The following is a 20,928-nucleotide window of genomic DNA, read 5'->3' as shown; positions in this document are numbered from 1 at the left end:
TCAGCATCGCGGATGCTCGTGAGTCCATCCGCAGCTCCAGAGCTGTCAAGCAGTCCAACAGGAGCTGCAACTGGACACACTTCTTGCACATGAAGGAGCCAGGGACAATGGGTGTATCCCGGAGCTCCCACATCACACACGAGTATGACATGGGTTCAAGAGAGCAATAATTGGCATGGCTAGGTTCAAAATGAGAGCAGTGACATTAAATGACTTAGACCTAGACTTCAATTTGTTTACCGGTGCAGTTTTACTGCCTGTGCTAAATGCCCTTACCAGGGACCAAAGTGAGCAGAAGCCATTTTAGAAATGGAATAGATTACACAGCATCAGTTTTTAAAATTGAAGATTTCCAGCATGTGTAGTATTTTACTTCTATTATGGTTAAAGTTGTGTTTCTTGTAGACAGTGAAGATAAATGCAGAGCATTTTATTTGCACCAATGGATTTTCACTATTTAACATGACAAACAGATTTAGAATTAGCTTCATTATTTTTACAACTTCATGTCCACAGACACTTGGATCAGCATGCTTCATTCATCACTTCCACATAGAGCCAGCAGGATTGTCTCATAGTCCCCCTTGGTGTCATCCTGTCAGGAAAGATTAAAATGAAAGCAACGGTTGGTATTATCGTACACGAAAATAGACTGGGCCAAGCCCATATTTCTTTGACTCAAATGGATTAAAACAACAGTATGGGCCAGTGATACTTAATTAAAAATGGTGGATTTGAATATAATAGAGGCAGAGTCAATAGCACTTACTGGTGTAGGAAAATCAACATCAGAGCAGTGGGATTCATTTAGAGAATACAGGGCCAACATGTTCCATAAAAGGTGAAGGGTAGAAGCAACAAGTCCAGAGAACCCTGGATGTCAAAAGGATATCCAAAAAGGGAGACTGATGGCAGATAGAGGGCTCAAAACAGCAAGAGGCCCGAGAGGAAAAGTAAAAGAAAATTGTGGGGGGGTGTTTTAAAACCAAGTCAGTGAGCAAAGAGTGAGCATGAAAAAACACTAGCGAGTAAAATGAAGTACATTAAAGGGCAAGAGGAGAGAGGGAAGAGATAACAGTTTTAGTGGGCTTAATGGCTGGAAGTCTGGTGTCCAGTGGTATTCTGTTGGGATTGGTACTGGGTTCCTTGCTGCCTTTAGTGTACATTAATGATCTAGACCCAAATGTAGGAGATCTGATTGAATATTGCATTTTAGGAGGACTGACAAGGCAAGGAAATATACAACCCCAGGAAGTAGAGGATCAGAGGCATTTGGTAAGCATGCCAACAGATCCCAGAAGACAGCAGAATAGGTAGATGAAGTGGTTAAGGCAGCTTATGGGATACTTGCCTTTATTGTCCAAGGCATGAGGCACAGAAGAGCAGGGAGGTTTATGATGGAACTGCATAAAATTCTGGTTAGGCCACAGCATGGTTGCCACATTATAGGAAGTACTTGATTGCACAAGAAGGTAAAAAGGAGATTCACCAGGATGTTGCCTGGGCTGGAGTGTTTCAGCTATCAAGAGACTGGATAGGATGGGGTTGCTTGCCTTGCAGAAAGGCAGGTACCGGATTGTATAAATTAGGAAGGGTATAGATAGGAAGGGTATTGATAGGAAGAAACTTTTCCCTTTAGGAGAGGGTTCAGTAATCAGGGGGCATAGATTTAAGGGACAGAAAAGGAAAAACCTCTCACCCAGGAGAGTGGTTGGAATCTGGAACTTCGCTGCCTTGAGGGTGTTAGAGGCAGGAACTAACATTTTAGAATTTAGATGAGTGGGTACGAGACCACAGGGTGCATGCTGGGGCTAGTGCAGGCATGTTGGGCCAAAGGGCCACTTTTTGGTGCTATATAAAATACTGCAGCCACAAATCCAGGGGAAGGAAAATAAGATTAAATGCTTCTCAATGACCTGAAGCAGATTGACAAAAAAGTTTGGTTTGAAATGTTAATCTTGCATTCTTCTCCATTCAAACGCAAATGCCTGTGACCGTTACCCAAAATGAGGGTTTTTTTAATAATTTCAACGATATTCTGTCAAATCTGTTGCTTCAAGGCAAGTTGTTATGCAGGCCAGTCACAAATCCATGCGGCTTCATTTGTGATCAACAATTGCCCTCTGTTGAAGATTTGAGGAAATTACCTTCACTTCTACTTTATTAAAATGAGCACAATCTTACCTTGATGGCTTGGTGAAGGGTTGTTCCATATTTTGCTTTGTACACCACTTTGATATCCTTCAAATCCACTTCAGAACGGGAAATCAGAATTCTGATCAACATTTTATCATTGGTACCATAGCCCTATTCAAAAACAAGAATTTAACAATCAATTTGGAAAGCCAAGTTTGAAACAGGTGGTTCGTATTAATTCTTGCAATAGTTTTCATACAAGTGGCATCACTGGGGCACCGCACTAAAGTGATCCTTGTGTTGGACTAGCAAGGCATGTTGTGTTTTTATGATAATATGAAGGCACCAATCACAAGATATCGGGTAAACATGCAGTGAGTCCATTAAATAAGACTAGGCACATGGGAATATTTGAAGAAAGCGATGCCTAGTTCTGCCCACAAACAAAAAAGGTGAAACTAAAGGCATGCGGCAACAAGGTAGGTAACAAACTCAAATTCCATTCATCTGGAAATCCATAGGCTGCCACAAGCAAATGAAAACAAGTGGTTTACTAGGGCAAGGGGAAAGAAACTAGTTGCTGGATGCCACAAATCTGTGTTAAGTAGCCCGACCAACTTCAATGGTTTCTGCGTGAGCATCGACAGGTTGGTTTTAACACCCCTTTAAAACTATAATTTGTTATGCGTCGCCTTTCTGCATACTAAAACATCTCTTCTATATTTAGGTCTATTAGTGCCTTCCTCACTGTTTGAGAGTTATTATGCCTGGTACTTCCAGTCCAACAGTGTCCTTGGAAAAAAAAAAACCCAGCCATCATCCGAGGACTGAACCTTGGGGATCCACTGTGTACTTCCCTCCAGTCTGAAAAAAGATAGTGGCCATTTACAACTTGTATTTCTTTGCCAATTTTAAATCAATGTTACAATACCACCCTTTACATTGAATTTGGTTTCTAATGTTGTTAACAAGTGTAATTACTCCAATACCCATGGATTCCGCTTTCAAACCAATGTTATGAGCATGTGCAAGTTTTATATCGGACGGATTGCTTTAAAGCTTGAGGATCAGTCCCCTTGCTAAAAGTCAAGGCTGTTTACATGTCCACTTGGTATCCATAGAATCCCTACAGTGCAGGAAGTAATTCAACCCAGAGTCTGCACAGAACTAAAGAACACCTAGGCCCACTCCTCCACCCTATCCCCGTAACCCCACCTAACAGGCACATCTTTGGACTGTGGGAGGAAACCAGATTATCCGGATGAAATCCACACAGGGTAACTTGCAAACACCACAGAAAGGCACCCATGGCTGGAATCGAACCTGGGTGCCTGGTGCTATGAAGCAGCTGTGTTAACCACTGTGCCACAACTCCCTTCCCACTTGCCCTACAAAATGGAAAACAGATCAAATACGATCTCGCCAAAAGCAGGGGGAAGAGATAGATATAATACTTACCTTCATTGAATCATGCAGCTTCTCAGCGAAGTAGCCCGGTTTACACCCTAAGCATTTTACTGTGTCAAAAAAAATAGTAATAATATATAGTGAGACGTTTCATGAGTTTACTGCACACAATTCCCCATATTTTGTTCACAAGGAATCCTGTTACAGTCTACTGCCCTGGATGTATTTGGACCATTTGAGTTTCAAGTTCACTTGTGATAGGAAGGAAAACAAAATGGAGGTCTCAACACAATGTCAAAACAGAATCTAGATAAGGTCAAATTTAATGAGCAAACCTAGATAACATGCGGGCACATTCTGGACTAGGTTTTAACGTTTTGCACAAATACTTGACATATTGAAACTCATTTTTGCCACATGGTATCATGCAGCATAGAATTGGACATTGATCATTTGAGCCGGCAAGATTGGATGCTAGGTTTCAGGGATGAGAGTAGTATGGGGTGGATGGAACTGAAGGACTTATTTTTGGAAGGCCAGAAGTTTGGGATTCCGCAGGCAGTTAGGCATATGCAGGTGTGGGAAATTTGCAAGGAAGGTTTTCCCAACATTTCTGGTGACACCTCACTCCGCGCTGTTGGTGATTTATGGAGGATATGACATTGCTGGATGGGGCCAAGGCCAAGTGGGAGGAGGAGCTGTGAGTAGCATTGGAGGGGTTGTAGTGGGAGGTGTTGCGGAGGATGATTTTGCAAGGCTGATGTTAATACATAGGTGATGCACAGGGCTCACCTGACGAGGTAGAGGATGAGCCGTTTGTTTAAAAAGGGGGGAGGTGGAGGACACTTGCAAGGGGTGTGGGGGAGGTCAGCCAACCATATACATATGTTATGGTCCTGTCTGAAGTTGAGAATTTTGTTTGGGGGTGGCAGTCATAGCAGCACAATGGTTAGCACTATTGCTTCAAGCACCAGGGACCCAGGTTCAATTCGCGGCTTGGGTCACTGTCTGTGGGGAGTTTGCACGATCCCCCTAGCGTCTGCTTGGTTTCCTCTGGGTGTTCCAGTTTCCTCCCACAAGTCCTGAAAGACTGCTCGTTAGGCAAATTGGTCATTCTGAATTCTTCCTCAGTGTATGGGGACAGTGCTGGAGTGTGGTGATGATAAAATGAATAATGATAAAAAGATTATATAATAATAGAAATTACTGTGAAAAGCCCTTAACCACCAATTCTAGCACCTGTTCAGATGCACTGAGGGAGAATTCAGAATGTCCAAATTACCTAACCGGTTTCGCCTTAGTTTTGCTGGATTCTCGCAGGCGAGTCCTTTTGAGGTGGAGGTCAGCCTCTTCATCCAGTATGGCTGGGGGTGCCAGTTGGAGTTCGGGGGCTGGATTCTCCACCCCGCCACTTATCAGCCGCGATCCGCCAGCGGGACTCTTCATTATGCCGGCCGGTCAATGGGGTTTCCCATTGTGGGCAGCCCCATGTTGTCAGGAAACCCCCGGGCACTGGCAAAACGGAGAATCCCACCGGCAGAGAATTCTATCACCTATATTTAGAGAAGGTTAAGTTTACCTTGGAGGGGTTGTGCAATTGAGGCGTTTCATAAGAGAGGAGGTTTATTTATTCTTCATTTTGAACAGTTGGTTATAGGGGGGTAGGGGTGTTGTTCTGCATGTTTTTTCCCCCCCCCAAAACAATTTTAAATCAAAAAGGAATTGACACTAAACAACTGCAAAACATGGGAGTGCAAAGAATGCTGCCAAAGTTACAGAAAAGAAAGAAATTGATTTGCTGCCAGTTTCCATAATATTTTCCAGAAGGCTATAATGTAAACCACAGGAATGCTTTTTTTGGAAGCCAATTCAAACCATTGACGTCAAAAAGAGAAGCTATTTTAGTGGTAAACTTTCCTGGATTAGCAATGAAGTTTACATACACAGTACCGGGCATGACTTCCCGGGTGCTTGCTGACAGCCAAGCTGAGAGACGGCCACAGCCCAGCATTTCCCTGCTAAGGGGGAGCTGCTCAAACATTCCCTCTGAACACACTCCATGCCACCACATTGGCCTGCTCCATATTCTCTCCCCCCCCCAAAAAACCAGGGAGAACACCCAAGCAGAGCTCAGAAGATGCCGCCATCATAGATGTGTCACAGCCAACACCTCCACCAGTGCAGAGGCACACCTCAGTGGGTGACAGTAGTGTACAGGCTTCTGGGGCACAATCGGGTGAGCACCACACAGATGCACATCAAGTGGAGGAACGAACATCCATAGGTGGTGTGCTGGATGCTAGGACGCTGCGGACTACCAGTCAGATGCCGAGCCTCTGGACAAGGTTATCGGGAGCGGATGCAGCTGCTAGGGCATGGCCATGAGATTCAGGCGGGGATGGCAGTGTGGTAAACCACTGTGTTGTATTGCACCGTTGCATTGTTACATGCCTGGGCTTGTCCCTGCTGGCTCCGAACCACTGTAGTTTATAATATGTGGATTGTGGTAAATCACTGCCTGCTCGCTCCGCCTCATCTCGCGTTTGGTATAAAGGTGACTAGTCTCCGCCGCTGCCTCAGTTCGGGATCAGAGGCCAGGAGGCTGTTTAGTTTTGTTTATTAAAGCCTCAGTTACGTTCACCACTCGTCGTGTTCATTGATGGCATATCAATTTAATAAACTAATTAAATGACTTCTGCCTCCGTTATCAAGGCCCTGCACAGTCTTTACCTTGTTCGGGTTCCCCACCTACATCCATAGCGATTGGGGGTTCCTCCTTCATGAGCGACGAGTTGCGTAGTTCCTGCTCTGCAATGGCATCACCTCCAGCAGGACGACCAGCTACAACCCCTGGGGCAACGGACAGGTGGAGGGGGGAGAACGCGACGGTCTGGAAGGCCGTCCTCCTGGCCCTACAGTCTACAAGTTTCCCCATCTCCCACTGGTAGGAGGTCCTCTCCGATGCGCTCCACTCCATCCGGTCGCTCCTGTGCACGGCCACCAACAAGACCCCGCACGAACGTATGTTTGCCTTCCCCAGGAAGTCCACCTCCGGGGTCTCGCTCCAGTTCTGGCTGACAGTCCCAGGGCCAGTCCTTCTCCAGAAGCATGTGAGGAGCCATAAGCCAGATCCCCTCGTTGAGAAGGTAATGCTCCTCCATGCCAATCCACAATGCCTACGTGGCACATCATGACAGGCGACAGGACAGTCTCCTTCTGGGATTGGGCACTTGCAGGTTCCCCAGCGACCATCACCACCCCGCCCGATCCTACACAGTCTCCCTCCACCACTATCTAGTTACTTCAAGGTCTGGCACCCGCAGGCCCACTGGTGGCCATCACCCCCGCCCACCCCTCCACCGACTCAACTACTGGGTGAAGAGGACAACACGCTCCCGGACACGCAGGTCTCGACACCGGTGCCCACACCACAGCCAGGACTGAGGCGATCACAGCAGAAGGTCAAGGCCCCCTACAGCCTTGATCTTTAAGTCCACTTCACCCCCGCTGGGCTCTTTTTGAAAAAGGGGGCGAATGTGGTAAACAACTGTATTGTAACATGCCTGGGCTGGTCCCTGCTGGCTCCGAATCACTGTAGTTTATAATGTGGATTGTGGTAAACTGCCACTGTATTATATGTAATGTGGTAAACCACTGCCTGCTGGCTCCGCCTCCCCTCGCGCTCTGTATAAAGGTGACTAGTCTCCGCCGCTGCCTCAGTTTGGGATCCAAGGCCAGGAGGCTCGGTTTAGTTTATTAAAACCTCAGTTACGTTCACCACTCGTCGTGTGTTCATTGATGGCATATCAGGCAGCAACAATCCGGCATGTGCATAGCTGATTAGAGGGGTCCAAATGCTATGATGGTGCCAGAAACGAGGCCAATACTGCTTGGGGCAGCAGAATGGAAAGCCTGCAGCATGACATCAGTGCCTTAAATGGTGGTGTCAAAGGCATGTCACAAGTCAGTAACGACCATGGCCGAGGGCCCATACAGCACATCCTAGTTGCTGGGTGATGTATCCCAGATGCACCAAGACTCTCAAGAGCATATTCCAGGCACATATGGGCATTGCCGGGGCACTTCACAGCATATCCCAGTTGCACGGAAGGAGTGTCCCAGGCACAGGTGGACATTGGCAGGGCACTTGGCCCAGTCAGAGGCGTATTGCTGAGGGTGCCAGCACGATGGCCAGGATTAGCAGGACCAGATGCAGAGGCCTCCCAAGTGCACTCCAGCTGCTGCAGGTCCTCCTCGTTCTTGTCCTCCAGCCCCTCAAGACGAGGCCACATATCCCTCCTTCATAATGGCACCCTGCTGTTGTGCCAGGTTGTGGAGGGTACAGCAGACCACCCTCAAGAGAGACTGTAATGCACCAGGGAACAGGCACACAAACTCACCTCTAATCCCCTCAGCAGCCTTCACACTGGTGCTGAACTGCACCTGCGTGATATCTCGCTGGGAGTCAGTTAGTTCCCAGGAGGCCATTACATACAACATAGTATCCAGAGGTGGCGATTGCCCTTAAATTGGTGACAACTGTCACCACATCTGGGTAACACCAGAGTGGGTCAGCCGATTGTACACCCAGCACGGATCCTGATCTCTTCCTCCACTTTGATCGCCGTTAAATCACGCCCATAGTTTGAATACACAGTCAAATCCCAGTTAAGCACAGCAACACCCTGGTCAGGACATTCCTCAAGGTGCAGGAACCCAACACCAGACTCAAATGGGGGGTTTCAAATCCTGTTGCATGGAGAACATATCCCCCAAATAGTTTAATTTCCATTCTGCCCAGTACATAAATCCCTAACAGTCATCAAGAAAGAGGGAGCGATTCAGTGGCGCTCATTAATAGCGACAAGAGGCCAAAAGCGAAACTGCGCCGGGCTGTTATCCAAGCGGTCTGGCTCCAGTAAGCGAAATGAGGATCAGTCATGGAGAGAAGCCAATAACTACCACTCAAGATCAATTTCCATACAATTAACAGGAGCCACCCCACATCCAATAGCATCCTGTGACCCAATCACATCCCCAACAAGTGGTCATGAATGCAGAATAGCACTCCAAAAAGGTGAAGGTGGTGGAAGGGCTGCTGAGAGGACCCGGGATGAGTAGCCATGTTTGTTGACAAGCAAATAGTCCAGGGCACTGGGCTTACCAGTGGGGGGGGGGGGGGGGGGGGGGGGGGGTGAAACCGCATGCTGGTCCGCTATGCCAACCTTTGGATCATATGTAACCATTTGTCATGTTCTGTAGACGAAAATGAACTACAGAACATTTAGTTCAAATAATTTACTGTATAACAACTGCGTGAAGACAATTAGGATAAACAAAATAATAAATAACTTATACCAATTAACTATTGTGGAATTACTGCAAAATACATGTCTATCCTCCAGCACAACCTAATCCAACTCCCAGGCCACAGGGTCACCTGTTGGGTTTACTCTGCCACCTAGTGGTCAGAGATTGTGCATAACACCATCTACAAACTTGCCTTATGCATATCACCACACCATTCTGGAGGCAACCCTAGCCTCTTGTGCCCCATCGACCACAGAGGCCTCCGGCTGCACAGCTGAAGGCCATAGCTTACAGGAAAATGGGCAATTGTAGTTAAGTGAGCACTTCATACATCCAAGTAGATTCCCATGGGCAGGCATGCCATGAAGCATGCGGGGCTATGTACAAGTATGATATTATTCCCTTCACCTAGCATTTGAGCCATTACTATCCAGAAAGCAATCTACTGAAACAATGATCAAATGGCATTATAAAACATCGGTCCGTAATCGGGATTCTTCATCCAAAGAGGCAACTGCCAAAATTCACAGATCCCACCCAAAGTACTCTTCGCTAGTTTGGCAAGACTCATCCATGGAGGCCGTTGGGTGAAATCACCATGATCCACTGATTTTTCAGTTGAGTGAAATCCACAGATTCTCATTCCTGAACATCTTTTGTTGGTGTGGTGACTGATATAACCCCTTGCACCTGCACAGTTTCATTCTCAGATTTGTCCAAAAATGGGTGAGGTTGTGTGAAGAGGTAAATTGGTTTAGCGTCAGCCTGTAGGGGGATATGGTACAAACTTCACCAACCCCAGAAGAAAATTCATTCCTGAATGATGTGTTATTGGCCTCATCAGCAACTTCATCCACTTTATAGATTAGCTTCATCTTTTTGCCATGGCAGAGCGGTTCAAGGTTTCTCTATCTTTGTACTTCAGTTTCGCAATTTGACTTTGGGACTTATTCATCGCAGTCTGTACAAGCCTACATCCACTATCAATTCTAACATTTTGCATCAAAAATAATCTATATTGAGGTCTCTAAAGTAATAATGTGCTGGAGTTAAATTAAACAATTAGTATTACTGTGGAATTGTTTTCTCCCTTTATTTTTTCCCCCCACACTCTGATGTATTGAAAAAGTTTATAGTGCATTTGATGACCCTTGAACTACAAGGTCAGGACATCGCATAACCTTGTAAATGGGTGAAATCAGAGTGCTTATGGCAAACACCAGCAAAAGACACACCGACAACTTTGACATGAAGTCTACAAAGCCTCGTAGTGCCTGTGGAGGAGACTAGTGATAAAACGCTCATGTTTACCAGACCTTTACTTTGTTAAAGTCTGAGACTTGGGGCAGGATTCTCAGCATGGGGCCGGCCTGGAGAATCCCCACGACCGGTGCGAACTGCGCCATGTCACCGGCACGCAATTCTCTGCAGAGCATTGGCACCGGCGTGGTTGGCACGGCACCAGTCAGGGGCCGCTCTACGGAGCCAGCTGATTCTCGGCCCAGGATGGGCCGAGTGGCCGTCGTAAAAACGCGAGTCCTGCCAGCGCCGTCCACACCTGCTCTCAGCGGGGAAGGGTCCAGGGGGGCCTTGTGGCCTGGCCCGCGATCAGGGCCCACCACTGCGATCAGGGCCCACCGATCGGCAGGCCAGCCTCTGGCTGGCGACCTCCTTTCTTCCGTGTCGGCCCCTGTAGTCCTGCGCCATGTTGCGTTAGGGCCAGCGCGTTGAAGGAAGCCACGGCTTATATGCACATTGGCGCCAGCACCGCTGTGCATTACGGGGATCCCGCAGTGCCCAGTTTGCACCGGGATCAGCTGCTGGAGCGGCGTGAACCGCTCCAGTGCTGTGCTGGCCCCCAGTAGGGCCCAGAATTTCTAATCCGGAGGCAGTGTTGACACCGTTGAGAAACGCGATAGCGTTTGACGGCATCAACACTTCTCCCAACCTGACTGCCTGGGAGGGTGGATGCGCAAGAGATAACATGAAGGGTTGGGGAAACTGATGTATGAACCAAATGGAAGTTCACCATCTTAGGAGCAGACAAGAACAGGGCAATTTGGGGTTCTGATATACAAGTTGACTTTTTTTTCCCATTTCGTTTTAATCATTAATAATTGACTGATAAAGATCGTTGTTTTTATTGCCGAATGTGTTTTTATTGCTGGATATGGAGTCCACACATTCCCAGTACAGCTCTGAACCCAAGAAAGACTCCAAAGGACTCATGGGGCTGGTTTAGCATACTGGGCTAAATCGCTGGCTTTTAAAGCAGACCAGCAGCACGGTTCAATTCCCGTACCAGCCTCCCCGAACAGGTGCCGAAATGTGGCGACTAGGGGCTTGTCACAGTAACTTAATTTGGCAGCCTACTAGTGACAATAAGCGATTTTCATTTCATTTCATGCCAAGACTGTAATTTATCATTGGCAAAGACTGCTAGAGCCAGAGCATTTCACTTGGTCTACTAAACAAGCTCCTGTCCAGTGTCCAATTTAATTGGAGGTGTCCATACGCCAGTTATCACATGCATCCCTAGGAAGGTGACACTGCCTCCTGGTGGACAATCTGCTGGTGCACTTTGTTCATGCCACAAAGACATTCCAAGATGGCAGTTGACATGCATTTTGTCAGGCAGCGGACACAAATGGCCAATTGTTTTCAAAGCTCAAGTTTGCCTCCCATCTAGAGGCAATTTGCCTTGAATAATAAATCCTTTGTTTGGAAGGGATCTGGTAATGCTTCATATTAGTATACCAACAATAATGCTGTCGCAAATCAATTCATCCCTTATTCCACATCAGTTCTCTGCCAGCCTGTGATATCCATGCTCTTTGAACTTGATCATTTCTACCAGTATCTACAGATGCAGAATTAGGGAATCAATTCTTGGCCTCCATACAAAATTGAAGTCTCATCAACCCCTCATGTTGCTAACATTATGTCAGCAATATATCCAACTACATAAAGTAATTACTGACCTGATCTTTGTGCAAGTCAGAAGAAGCTCTTTATCGCATGAACCTCTACTTATTCCAATTCTGGGCCTCTAACATTTGGATCAATGGAATCGGTGCTTCTGCTGCAGAGCGTCACTGGTGCTGCTTTGTTTCAGGTCAGTACTCGCTGCACTCCACATTTCAGTTTGTACCTGCTGCAACAATGCTCTTGACAGTTTGGGGAGTTTTGAATTTCTTCCTTCTCTTTATTTTCCCAAGTCTGTAGCAGGCTCTAGTTATTGTCTGCTGCCACCATGTTTCATTGTGTTCAGGGTCTAGGTGAGATTCTTTCAGGCTTGTCTATTCTCCAAGACTGGGTATATAGAGTACAGAAGAATCCTATAATTTACAGTGCAGAAGGAGGCCATTCAGCCCATCGAGTCTGCACTGGCTCTTTGAAAGAGCACCCTACCCAAGCCCACACCTCCACCCTATCCTCATAACCCAGTAACCCCACCCAACACTAAGGGCAATTTAGCATGGCCAATCCACCTAACCTGCACATCTTTGGACTGTGGGAGGAAACCGGAGCACCCGGGGGAAACCCACGCACACATGGGGAGGATGTGCAGACTCCGCACAGACAGTGACCCAAGCTGGGAATCGAACCTGGGACTGTGAAGCATTTGTGCTATACACAATGCTACCCTTTGAGCGCTTTATCACAGTCTCCTCCACAGGCAGTACTAAGCTTTGTAGACTTCATGTCAAAGTTGTCAGTGTGTCTTTTGCTGGTGTTTGCCATAAACACTGATTTCACCCATATACAAGGTTGTGTTGTCCTGACTTGTAGTTCAAGGGTCATCAAATGCACTATAAACGTTGTCAATACATCAGAGTGTGGAGGAAAAAAAAAGAGAAAACAATTCCACAGTAATACTATTGGGTATACTATATAGTAGTCCAGCTACTATATGCATATTGGGAACTCGCACAAGGTCGGAAATTTCTCTCCCTACAAATCTGTTGCTCAATCATGTGATGTTACGTCTCTGAACACATTTTAAAGCACATTCAAAACAGGACACCAAATTTACAGTTAACTGTAAAGTCAGTGAACACTGCTCATTCTTGTTCTTTGATGCTGGCAAGGTCACATTACTATCAATTTTTCCCCATGCCACTTCAAATGAAGTGATGCATTAGTTGAGAATAGACCATTTGATACCTTGCAAGTGAACTTCTGCCACATACAAGTGCTCTATCATAATAGAATTTTGTGCAAAGCTCCCACTATTTTTTTTATTCCCAATGTGCATACAGGGATTATGCAATGAATGAAATGCTAGTTATTGAAAGGAATACTTAGTAAATAGGCTGAGAGCGAGTAAGGTGTTTAAAGTAAAAACAAGTCATAATGAGTAATGGAGTTGGGGATGGCAGAGGCTAGCACTGCTGCTTCACAGCACCAGGGATCCATGTTCAATTCCAGGCTTGGGTGACTGTGGAATTTGCACTTCCTCCCAGTGTCTGTGTGGGTTTCCTCCCACAGTCCAAAGATGTGCAGGTGGGTGGATTGGCCATGTTAAATTGTCCCTCAAAGTTTCCAGGGATGTGCAGGTTAGGTTGGTGGGGTTATGGGGATAGGGCAGGGTGCTCTTTCAGGGGGTCAGTATCAACTCAATGGGCAGAATGACCTCCTTCTGCATGGTATGAAATCTATAGTTAAAAGAAGGAAGTTCGTATTTATACAAGGAATAAAGCTCAACAAAACAGGAGCACTGGAACAGGGCTGGGTTTGCAGGACTTACAACCTGGAGCCCCACCCCCAAAGCCCACACATGCTCAGCCAGGAGAAAGGCTTATAAGAACAATAAATAGACACTTGGGGAGTTTAAAAAAAATTTAATCTCAGCATGGGTCCCAAATTGATAGGAGAGGTGCTAGGGCAAGAATTGGTGGGTGGGGGACATGTATTAGGGTTAAACTAGTGTACTGTAAACTCAGTTTACATAGGGCCGATGAGCCATGAGGATAGGTAAATGACATGCAGTAGCATGGATGGAAATATGTGAGGTGGTGTGAAAAGAGGGTCGTTTGTTTATTTTGTATACTGCTGGAGCATAAAGGCTGGCCTGCCGTCCAGCCAGGCTCTGCACCAAGCAACTTGTACACTTATTCCATCTTCCCCTGGCCTGACTGTGTCGAATCATTTTCTCCTAGGTCATTTCCATTGAGCCAGGATATGTTACAACCTTGCACTCTCCCAAGTCAGGGCTGAAAAGCCAGACCTTTTTGAAATAATGCTGTTTATTTGCTCTAAACCAGCATCAGTCTGAAACCAAGGTGATGCTTTTGGGCAAACTCAAATGTTCAGAATGGAGGTTTCACCACTAGAAGGATGGGTTACTTTGCATAGATTTAAATAGAAATGGAATATAAAAAGGTTTAGATAATATTTCACATACCCAAAGACATGAGAACATTTTCTATGTCCCCACTCAGTTCGAGATCCAATGCTTTACCAACCTCATGTTTACTATATTTGGTGTATCTCTGAAACACTGGAAAGAATACAGGGCAATTAGTGACCATGAATACTCAATGACATGCCAACAATAGTTTCACAAGTTGTGCCTAATTATTACAAGGATTTTCCTAACTTTTGTGAATTTACAATGCTATCTGATAACAAAATTGTTCGCTTAAAATATGCTTACCATTGCAATGTTAAAAATCAAAAAGCAGTTTGGGGTAAATAATAAGTTAAAATTGTTGCTGCCAATTAGCTACTATAACCAAGTAGTGAATAGACAAATAAGCAGAAGAACCCATTCGGAGTTTACCCCGATTGGCTTTACTCTCCCCTTTCCAACAATCTCAAGCTTATTCAGTTTCTAATCGTTTCATACCTGGCCTGTAACCATTCTTCCCAGACTTCTCCCTTACATGCTGGTTATCATATGGTGCTCAAAGGAGAACTTCTGATCATGCGTACAAAGTAGTTTAAGATTGAGACTAAGTCATGCTAGGTTTTAATTAAAAAAAAAAAAAAAATTACAGCACCCAATTAAGGGGCAATTTAGCATGGTCAATCCACCTACCCTGCACATCTTTGCGTTCTGGGGGTGAGACCCACGCAGAGAATGTGCAAGCTCAACATGGACAGTCCCTTGGGGCCAGGATTGAATCCAGGTCCTTGGCAACGTGAGGCAGTGGTGCTAACCACCAAACCAAAGTCTTTTGCCCTTTCATGGGATGTGGACATCCTTGGCAGGGCCAATGTTTTTTGCCCATTCCTAATTGTCCTTGAACAAAGTGGTTTGCTAGGTTATTTCAGAAGGTAATTAAGAGTAAACCACATGACTGTGGGCCTGGGGTCACATGCAGGCAAGACCAAGTAAGGATGGCAGATATTCTCTCCTAAAGGAGCATACTTTTTTGAATGACCAATTTATGATGGTTTGAGACTAGCTTTATATTGCATTTTGCCATATCCCATGGTAGGAATTTGAACCCATGTTCCTCAGATTAGCCCGTTCTCTGGATTACTAGCTCAGAGACATGACCACTATTTCATCATTGCTCCCTCAAGTGTGCCACTTTTCAAAGGATTGATGTTCCAGTGAATTAGTTTTATTCTGGATCTCAACGTGGACAATAGTTCATTTAACAAACCCAAATTCTGATTTTAGATCCAAAAATCCCTTTATTAGCAAGATGGTTATGATTCACCTCCATCCACGCTTTAAATACAAGTCCAGTATTCAGTGTCACATTTCTTGGGTTATCCTTCAGATACACCACTGAAGCCTTATTATTAAAATACTTATTAACCACAAATGCCACGGCAAACCTTTGGAAATTGACCAAAAGACTAGTGAAAGCACGCCAGATTACTTCGTATCTATCTACACAAACATTCTGACCACCAATTCAGAGATTTAAAAAACATTTTTTATTAAAAATAAATGAGTTGACTGGATCACTTGTCCGACATTATATGGTAAGCAAAGCAGATATTATCCCAAGAACTATATTGACAGGCAACCAAATTCCACACTAACTGTTGGTTAACACAATTAAAAAGTGCAACAAAAATGTATTTTAATTGATTGTGCCAGAACCAATGTTTGGAGGTGAGCTCTTACCTGTCTGCATGTGAGTGGCATTTCTGCTTGTGAGAATATTAATGAAGGTGTCAACGTCAGACCCTTTTCTTTTTTCACCAGCTTCATACAAGGCCTAGATTAAATATTTCAGGATAGTTCTAGTTACGGACTTGTTTTTGTGGACAATGCACACCAAGTTGAGAAGTAACCAATTACTCACCCTTGCATCATCATCAGCAAGATCATGATTCACTTCACAGCCTTCATCTCTGGATGCCTAGCAATGTAGAAGAGATTTTAAAATGATATTCTTGAAACTGTTATTTTATGAAAAATTAGGCCTTGAATAGAGTCAACAGAATTTGCTGTTAACTACTGCTCCCATTACATTGGTTTGAAAGTAAAGCAGTGGATATTGGAAATCTGAACTAAAAATAGTGCAGCAAATACTAGGTAGATCCAGAGACATCTGTGGAGGGGTAAATGTTCAAAGTCAAATACAACTCCAGGATTAGGTTTGCTCAGTTTTATGCGGTCGTCGAGGAAGGAGGAAGAAGAACAAAGGATCTGGGATGGTGGAGGACAGGAGAGAATCACTTGAAGATGTCATGGAACAAACAAAGTGGTTCCAGAAAACACTTTGTCCAAAGTGATGTCAATGGCTGGTAGAATAAACAGCTGTCCAAAAGCAAAAACTTGAATGATTTAAGATCGCCATATGGCAAAAATGCTGATCTTAAATTGTTGAAGAGGTTGTATAGTTCCTAATTGGAAAACTAGATGCTCTTGTGCCAGCTTGCATGGAGCTTCATTGGAACACTGCAGCTGGCCAAGGAAGGAGTGAGAGACTAATTAAAATGCCAAGTCTGCAAGCATGGCCCCAAGCTGAGCAGAGGCTTCTGCAAATCGGTGTTCGCTTCCCCATTGTGAGCTGCAGGCCTTTTGAAGTAGTGCAAGTAACTTGTTGCTTCACCTGGAGGTGGTGTTTTTGTGGCATTGGACAGTGAGGCAGGTGGGAAGGGGTAAATGTAAAAAAAGATTCTCGGTTGAGGTAGGGAGAAGAACATGGTTATGGAAGTTCATCAGAACAGATGCAGAGAAACTGAGATTATGGAATGAAGCCCTTACAAGAGGTAGAATGTGGAGTAGGTATAGTCAAGGTAGCTATGGGATTACATGGAATAGTGGACAGCATACCCACCATAGAGAAATCCTTTAATATATATGCATTGGGTTTGTGCCTTTCTGATTTTAGAAACACACCAAAATAAAAGCTCAGGAGTTTATTTTTTATTTATTTTATTAAAATAAAATGCTTGCTACAATCTCAAGGTATTTACTTTGTCCTCAAAATGGAAATTTCTTTAATCTTTGTTGTGCTTAGTACACTTCATGTTCGGCAAAGTCGCAAGACCAAAAATGTTCTGAAAAAACACATGTTGCTGTTGTGAAAACGTAGTTCAATGTTGCAAAACCACTATACCTTAAGTAAAGCAATCAAAGCTTTTTGGAAGTCCTTCGATGTATCAGACTTAATTTTGTCCTCCAGGTCACTTTTGAATTCTACAAAAAAAAAAAGAACCAGCATTCTGTTGAGTGGGGATTTGGTGAGCTATTCCCAATCCTCTTGGAATACACATTATGAATATATTACCTTCTTTGTAAGCTTTAATTATCTCTTTTATTTCTTGGTTATTCCTAGATACCAGGATCTCTACCAAACAGTCTTCATCAGTACCTAAACCCTATCAACATATTAACATAGAAAATTAATACAATAACATGTTCAAGTAGGCTTAGGAAGAAACATAAATTTATTAAAAATTGGAAACCATGGCTTACAACATACTTGTGTAATGCCATTTCCATTCTCTACTGAAGATCAAACTGCTATATCAACATACCCAGAGCAGCAGGATTTAGGATTGGCATTGATAATGGTTTCCTGAAATATTGATCAATTTATTTAGGGCATCAAAATATTTTGCTAGAATATAATTGCTAAATTAGCATCAGTGGTAATGATAGCTGGTGTTCTGTTCTGAGGAAAAGCAATCTGAAGTGATTCACAAAAGCAAAATCTCAAACACTCCCCCAAACCCACCTGTAAAGATATGCATAAACAAGTATATGTGTAAATATGTATAGCCTCTGACCAGGAGGTGTCAGGCAAGTAATAGCACGTGACATTGCAGCCTGGAGGAGAAATCATTGTGGTCAGTTGTGTTCGTATTAGTTCCAGTTTGATAGCATTAGTTTCCTGCACAGTTTATTATACTATAATAATTTCTCGACTAGGATGTTCTTTAGTACGCCTCAGTAATTGTCTCTGTACAAGAACAAACCCCATCCACATACATCATATGGAAACTACCCAGGCAAACTTGTAAATATACCCTCTGGTCAATTGTAGCATTCAGCTGAAGTGAAGAGAAAGATCTATGCCGAGTCACATTTTTTGAATATTATTCAAAATGAGAATGATTGCTGAATGTACAATAAGTTGCACATCTTTATCTATATCTAATGGCAAGATCTCCACTGATATTGCACATTTCATAAAAAATTTGGGCAAAGTACAAAAAAGTGACCAAAGGTGGTGACTTAAACTAGGCAAGAACAGATAAAGGACTGACATTTAAATCTCCAAGAACAATTCTGTACAGAAGAAATTAGACACACCAATTATTCACTTGCTTAGGAAGGGTACAATCCAGTATGGGACTATTAACAGTTAAAAAAAGAAAACCAAAGACCAATAGAAGTGGGGTAGAAATTTTAATATGTACAATAAGCACCACTAACCCACTACTTGCCTCAGTCACAACTTCACTTCGTATCTTCAAGAATTCTCTTATGACAAAATTATTTACTTCTGTAGGGACCACTCAACAGTCCGCTGGAGAATTTATTAGCTCCAGCTATTCCCAAGAGTAAACTTCCATTCACCCTCAAAACAGGAGGCATTTGTTCTGGTTCCTTTTCAATGCTTCCAAGCTAAGGCTGCTTGTTATTTTTTTTTTTTGCAAGACAGACCTACTGTATATTTGAAATGCAATTCATTTTGGCCAACTTCCCTTTGAGCTGCAAACTACACTAGTTTCAAATAGCAAAAGATCCAGATACATTGAAACGAGAGTCATCCTAAACTCCACTCATCTTTATAGCTTGCTGTGGCATATCCTCAAACTGACCTCCAAGGCAATAATCTCTCATGTCCAATTTCTCCAGCTACACAAGCCCACCCTTTATAGCTCCATCTCCTATTCAGCAAACATGGGTAAACTTTTGAACTGCCATTTTTAAATGTTCTGGAAATCACAAATACCCAGCGTTTTAAATTAACTTGCTGCACAATTCCAGCAGCAAACATGATCCATGAACTTGATATTTGCTGCACTAGACTCAACTGGGAGGTTCAATGAGTAATTATTGAGCAAATCTTGCAAGTTCTTAATTACCAGGGTAGTTGGGAGAGATCAGGGTTCATATCTGAAAAACAAAGAATGTGCAGGGCTGTGACACTAGGCTCATCTGGAGAGCCAGCACAGACTCGTGCTGTAAACAACGAGATGCTGTAAATCTACAACTCAAAGCAGTTTCTCACTTCGGAACTTTACTGGATGATTTGCATGAAGACAATGCAAGATTCAATTGACACTCTTTTCAGCAGTTTAAGGTCTATTGTTCGAGGTTGCTAACTTTTATTTCCTGACCACTCACCACCAGTGTTAGTATTACACTAGTTATGAGAAACATCAGTTTGCATATGATAAATAATATGGTGAATCATAAAGGAATATCAAATACAGAAATAGGTTTACAAAAATTACCTTCATAGCATAATGCAACTGATGTGCATCAAACTTGGCTGGAGTTTGCAGTAGATCAAGGGCAACAGTCTCCAGCTTACTAGACAGTTTACTCTTCATGACATCTTTCAGTTGCTGGCAGAGAAAGAAAGGTATGTATCTTCATAATGCTTAACAGTTTATGCCCCTAACAAAGAATAAAATTATGTTTCCCAGAGCTTATGAGTTAGCTTCACTATGAGGCCAGTTTAATCAGCATTTTCAACTGTCGAGAAGAAAATGGAGCTGCAGAATCCGTAACTGACCTTTCCTACACTCTGTTGATATTCTGCTGCTATTTGTTGCCGCTGCCAATTGGTCCGTGTTGTCAAAATGTTAATGATCCCTTCTTCATCCACACCTGGCAAAATTACAAGAAACAAAAGTCAGCCATAGCGATTAGGTTCTGCAAAAAGGTAGACAAGGCAGACTGACTAGTAATAGGCACACCCAACAGCAGGTTTTGAGTTCTCGATCGACCAACATATACACACACTAAATATTGCAGCTGTACCTGCAATACGTACATTTCAGGAAAACAAAAACTGCTCAACTCACAACGGTTCAAAACAGGATCTAGTTTCAGGAAGCTCCTAAAACTCTATTTCCAAACCACAGCATTCAATTAACTGAAAGCACACAACATTTTTTGAAAGTTAAAGTTAAGCAAATAAGCCACACTTGAATTTCTTGCTCACCTTTTGCATGGAGTGCATTATTTAAAGCAACAGCATCAGCACTTGCATCAAAATTAGGAAATGGAGTAATTGTTGGTCCACTAGGGGATGGGTACTGTATAGAAAAGAAAGTGAAGAAAGAGTCAAAGTGAGAACATAACACAGGGGTTGGGGGGGGGGGGGGGGGGGGGGGTTCTCTGAGCCGGGCCAGAGAATCGTCACAACTGCGCCACAACGCCCCGAGCGATTCTCCAAGGTGCAGAGAATCGGCACCATTTGCGCCAGCACGTTTGACACAGTGCCTGCATCGCCAGGGCCGCCAATTCTCCGGCCGTGCTGATAAAGAGTCCTGCCGGCACCGTTCACCCCTGGTCGCTGCCGGCGGAAACTCTGCGCGAAGGGTTGCGGGGGGTGGTGGCCGGTGGGGCAGGGAAAGGCACTCCTTCACCAGGGGGGCCTCCAATGGGGTCTGGCCCGCAATCGGCGGGCCGGCCTC

At 44.2% G+C, this 20,928-nt stretch overlaps 1 protein-coding gene across 1 annotated transcript in view; it reads right to left on the bottom strand.

The window, feature by feature from the left end:
* Positions 1 to 415: 415 nt before the first annotated feature.
* Positions 416 to 20,928, bottom strand: part of anxa1a (annexin A1a) — a 28,944-nt gene continuing 8,431 nt past the window's right edge. The window contains exons 3-13 of the mRNA XM_072516587.1: positions 20,454 to 20,547; positions 20,022 to 20,116; positions 19,738 to 19,851; positions 17,559 to 17,649; positions 17,388 to 17,467; positions 16,125 to 16,181; positions 15,944 to 16,037; positions 14,261 to 14,356; positions 3,595 to 3,653; positions 2,185 to 2,307; positions 416 to 595 (exon numbers count right to left, since the gene is read on the bottom strand). Of these exons, the coding sequence (XP_072372688.1) occupies positions 536 to 595; positions 2,185 to 2,307; positions 3,595 to 3,653; positions 14,261 to 14,356; positions 15,944 to 16,037; positions 16,125 to 16,181; positions 17,388 to 17,467; positions 17,559 to 17,649; positions 19,738 to 19,851; positions 20,022 to 20,116; positions 20,454 to 20,547 (963 nt within the window). The 3' untranslated portion in view covers positions 416 to 535. The remainder of the gene's footprint in view (positions 596 to 2,184; positions 2,308 to 3,594; positions 3,654 to 14,260; positions 14,357 to 15,943; positions 16,038 to 16,124; positions 16,182 to 17,387; positions 17,468 to 17,558; positions 17,650 to 19,737; positions 19,852 to 20,021; positions 20,117 to 20,453; positions 20,548 to 20,928) is intronic.

Source organism: Scyliorhinus torazame, chromosome 9 (genome assembly GCF_047496885.1).
Source record: "Scyliorhinus torazame isolate Kashiwa2021f chromosome 9, sScyTor2.1, whole genome shotgun sequence".
In the NCBI taxonomy this organism is placed as follows: domain Eukaryota; kingdom Metazoa; phylum Chordata; class Chondrichthyes; order Carcharhiniformes; family Scyliorhinidae; genus Scyliorhinus; species Scyliorhinus torazame.
This window is presented reverse-complemented; position numbering and strand designations above follow the sequence as displayed.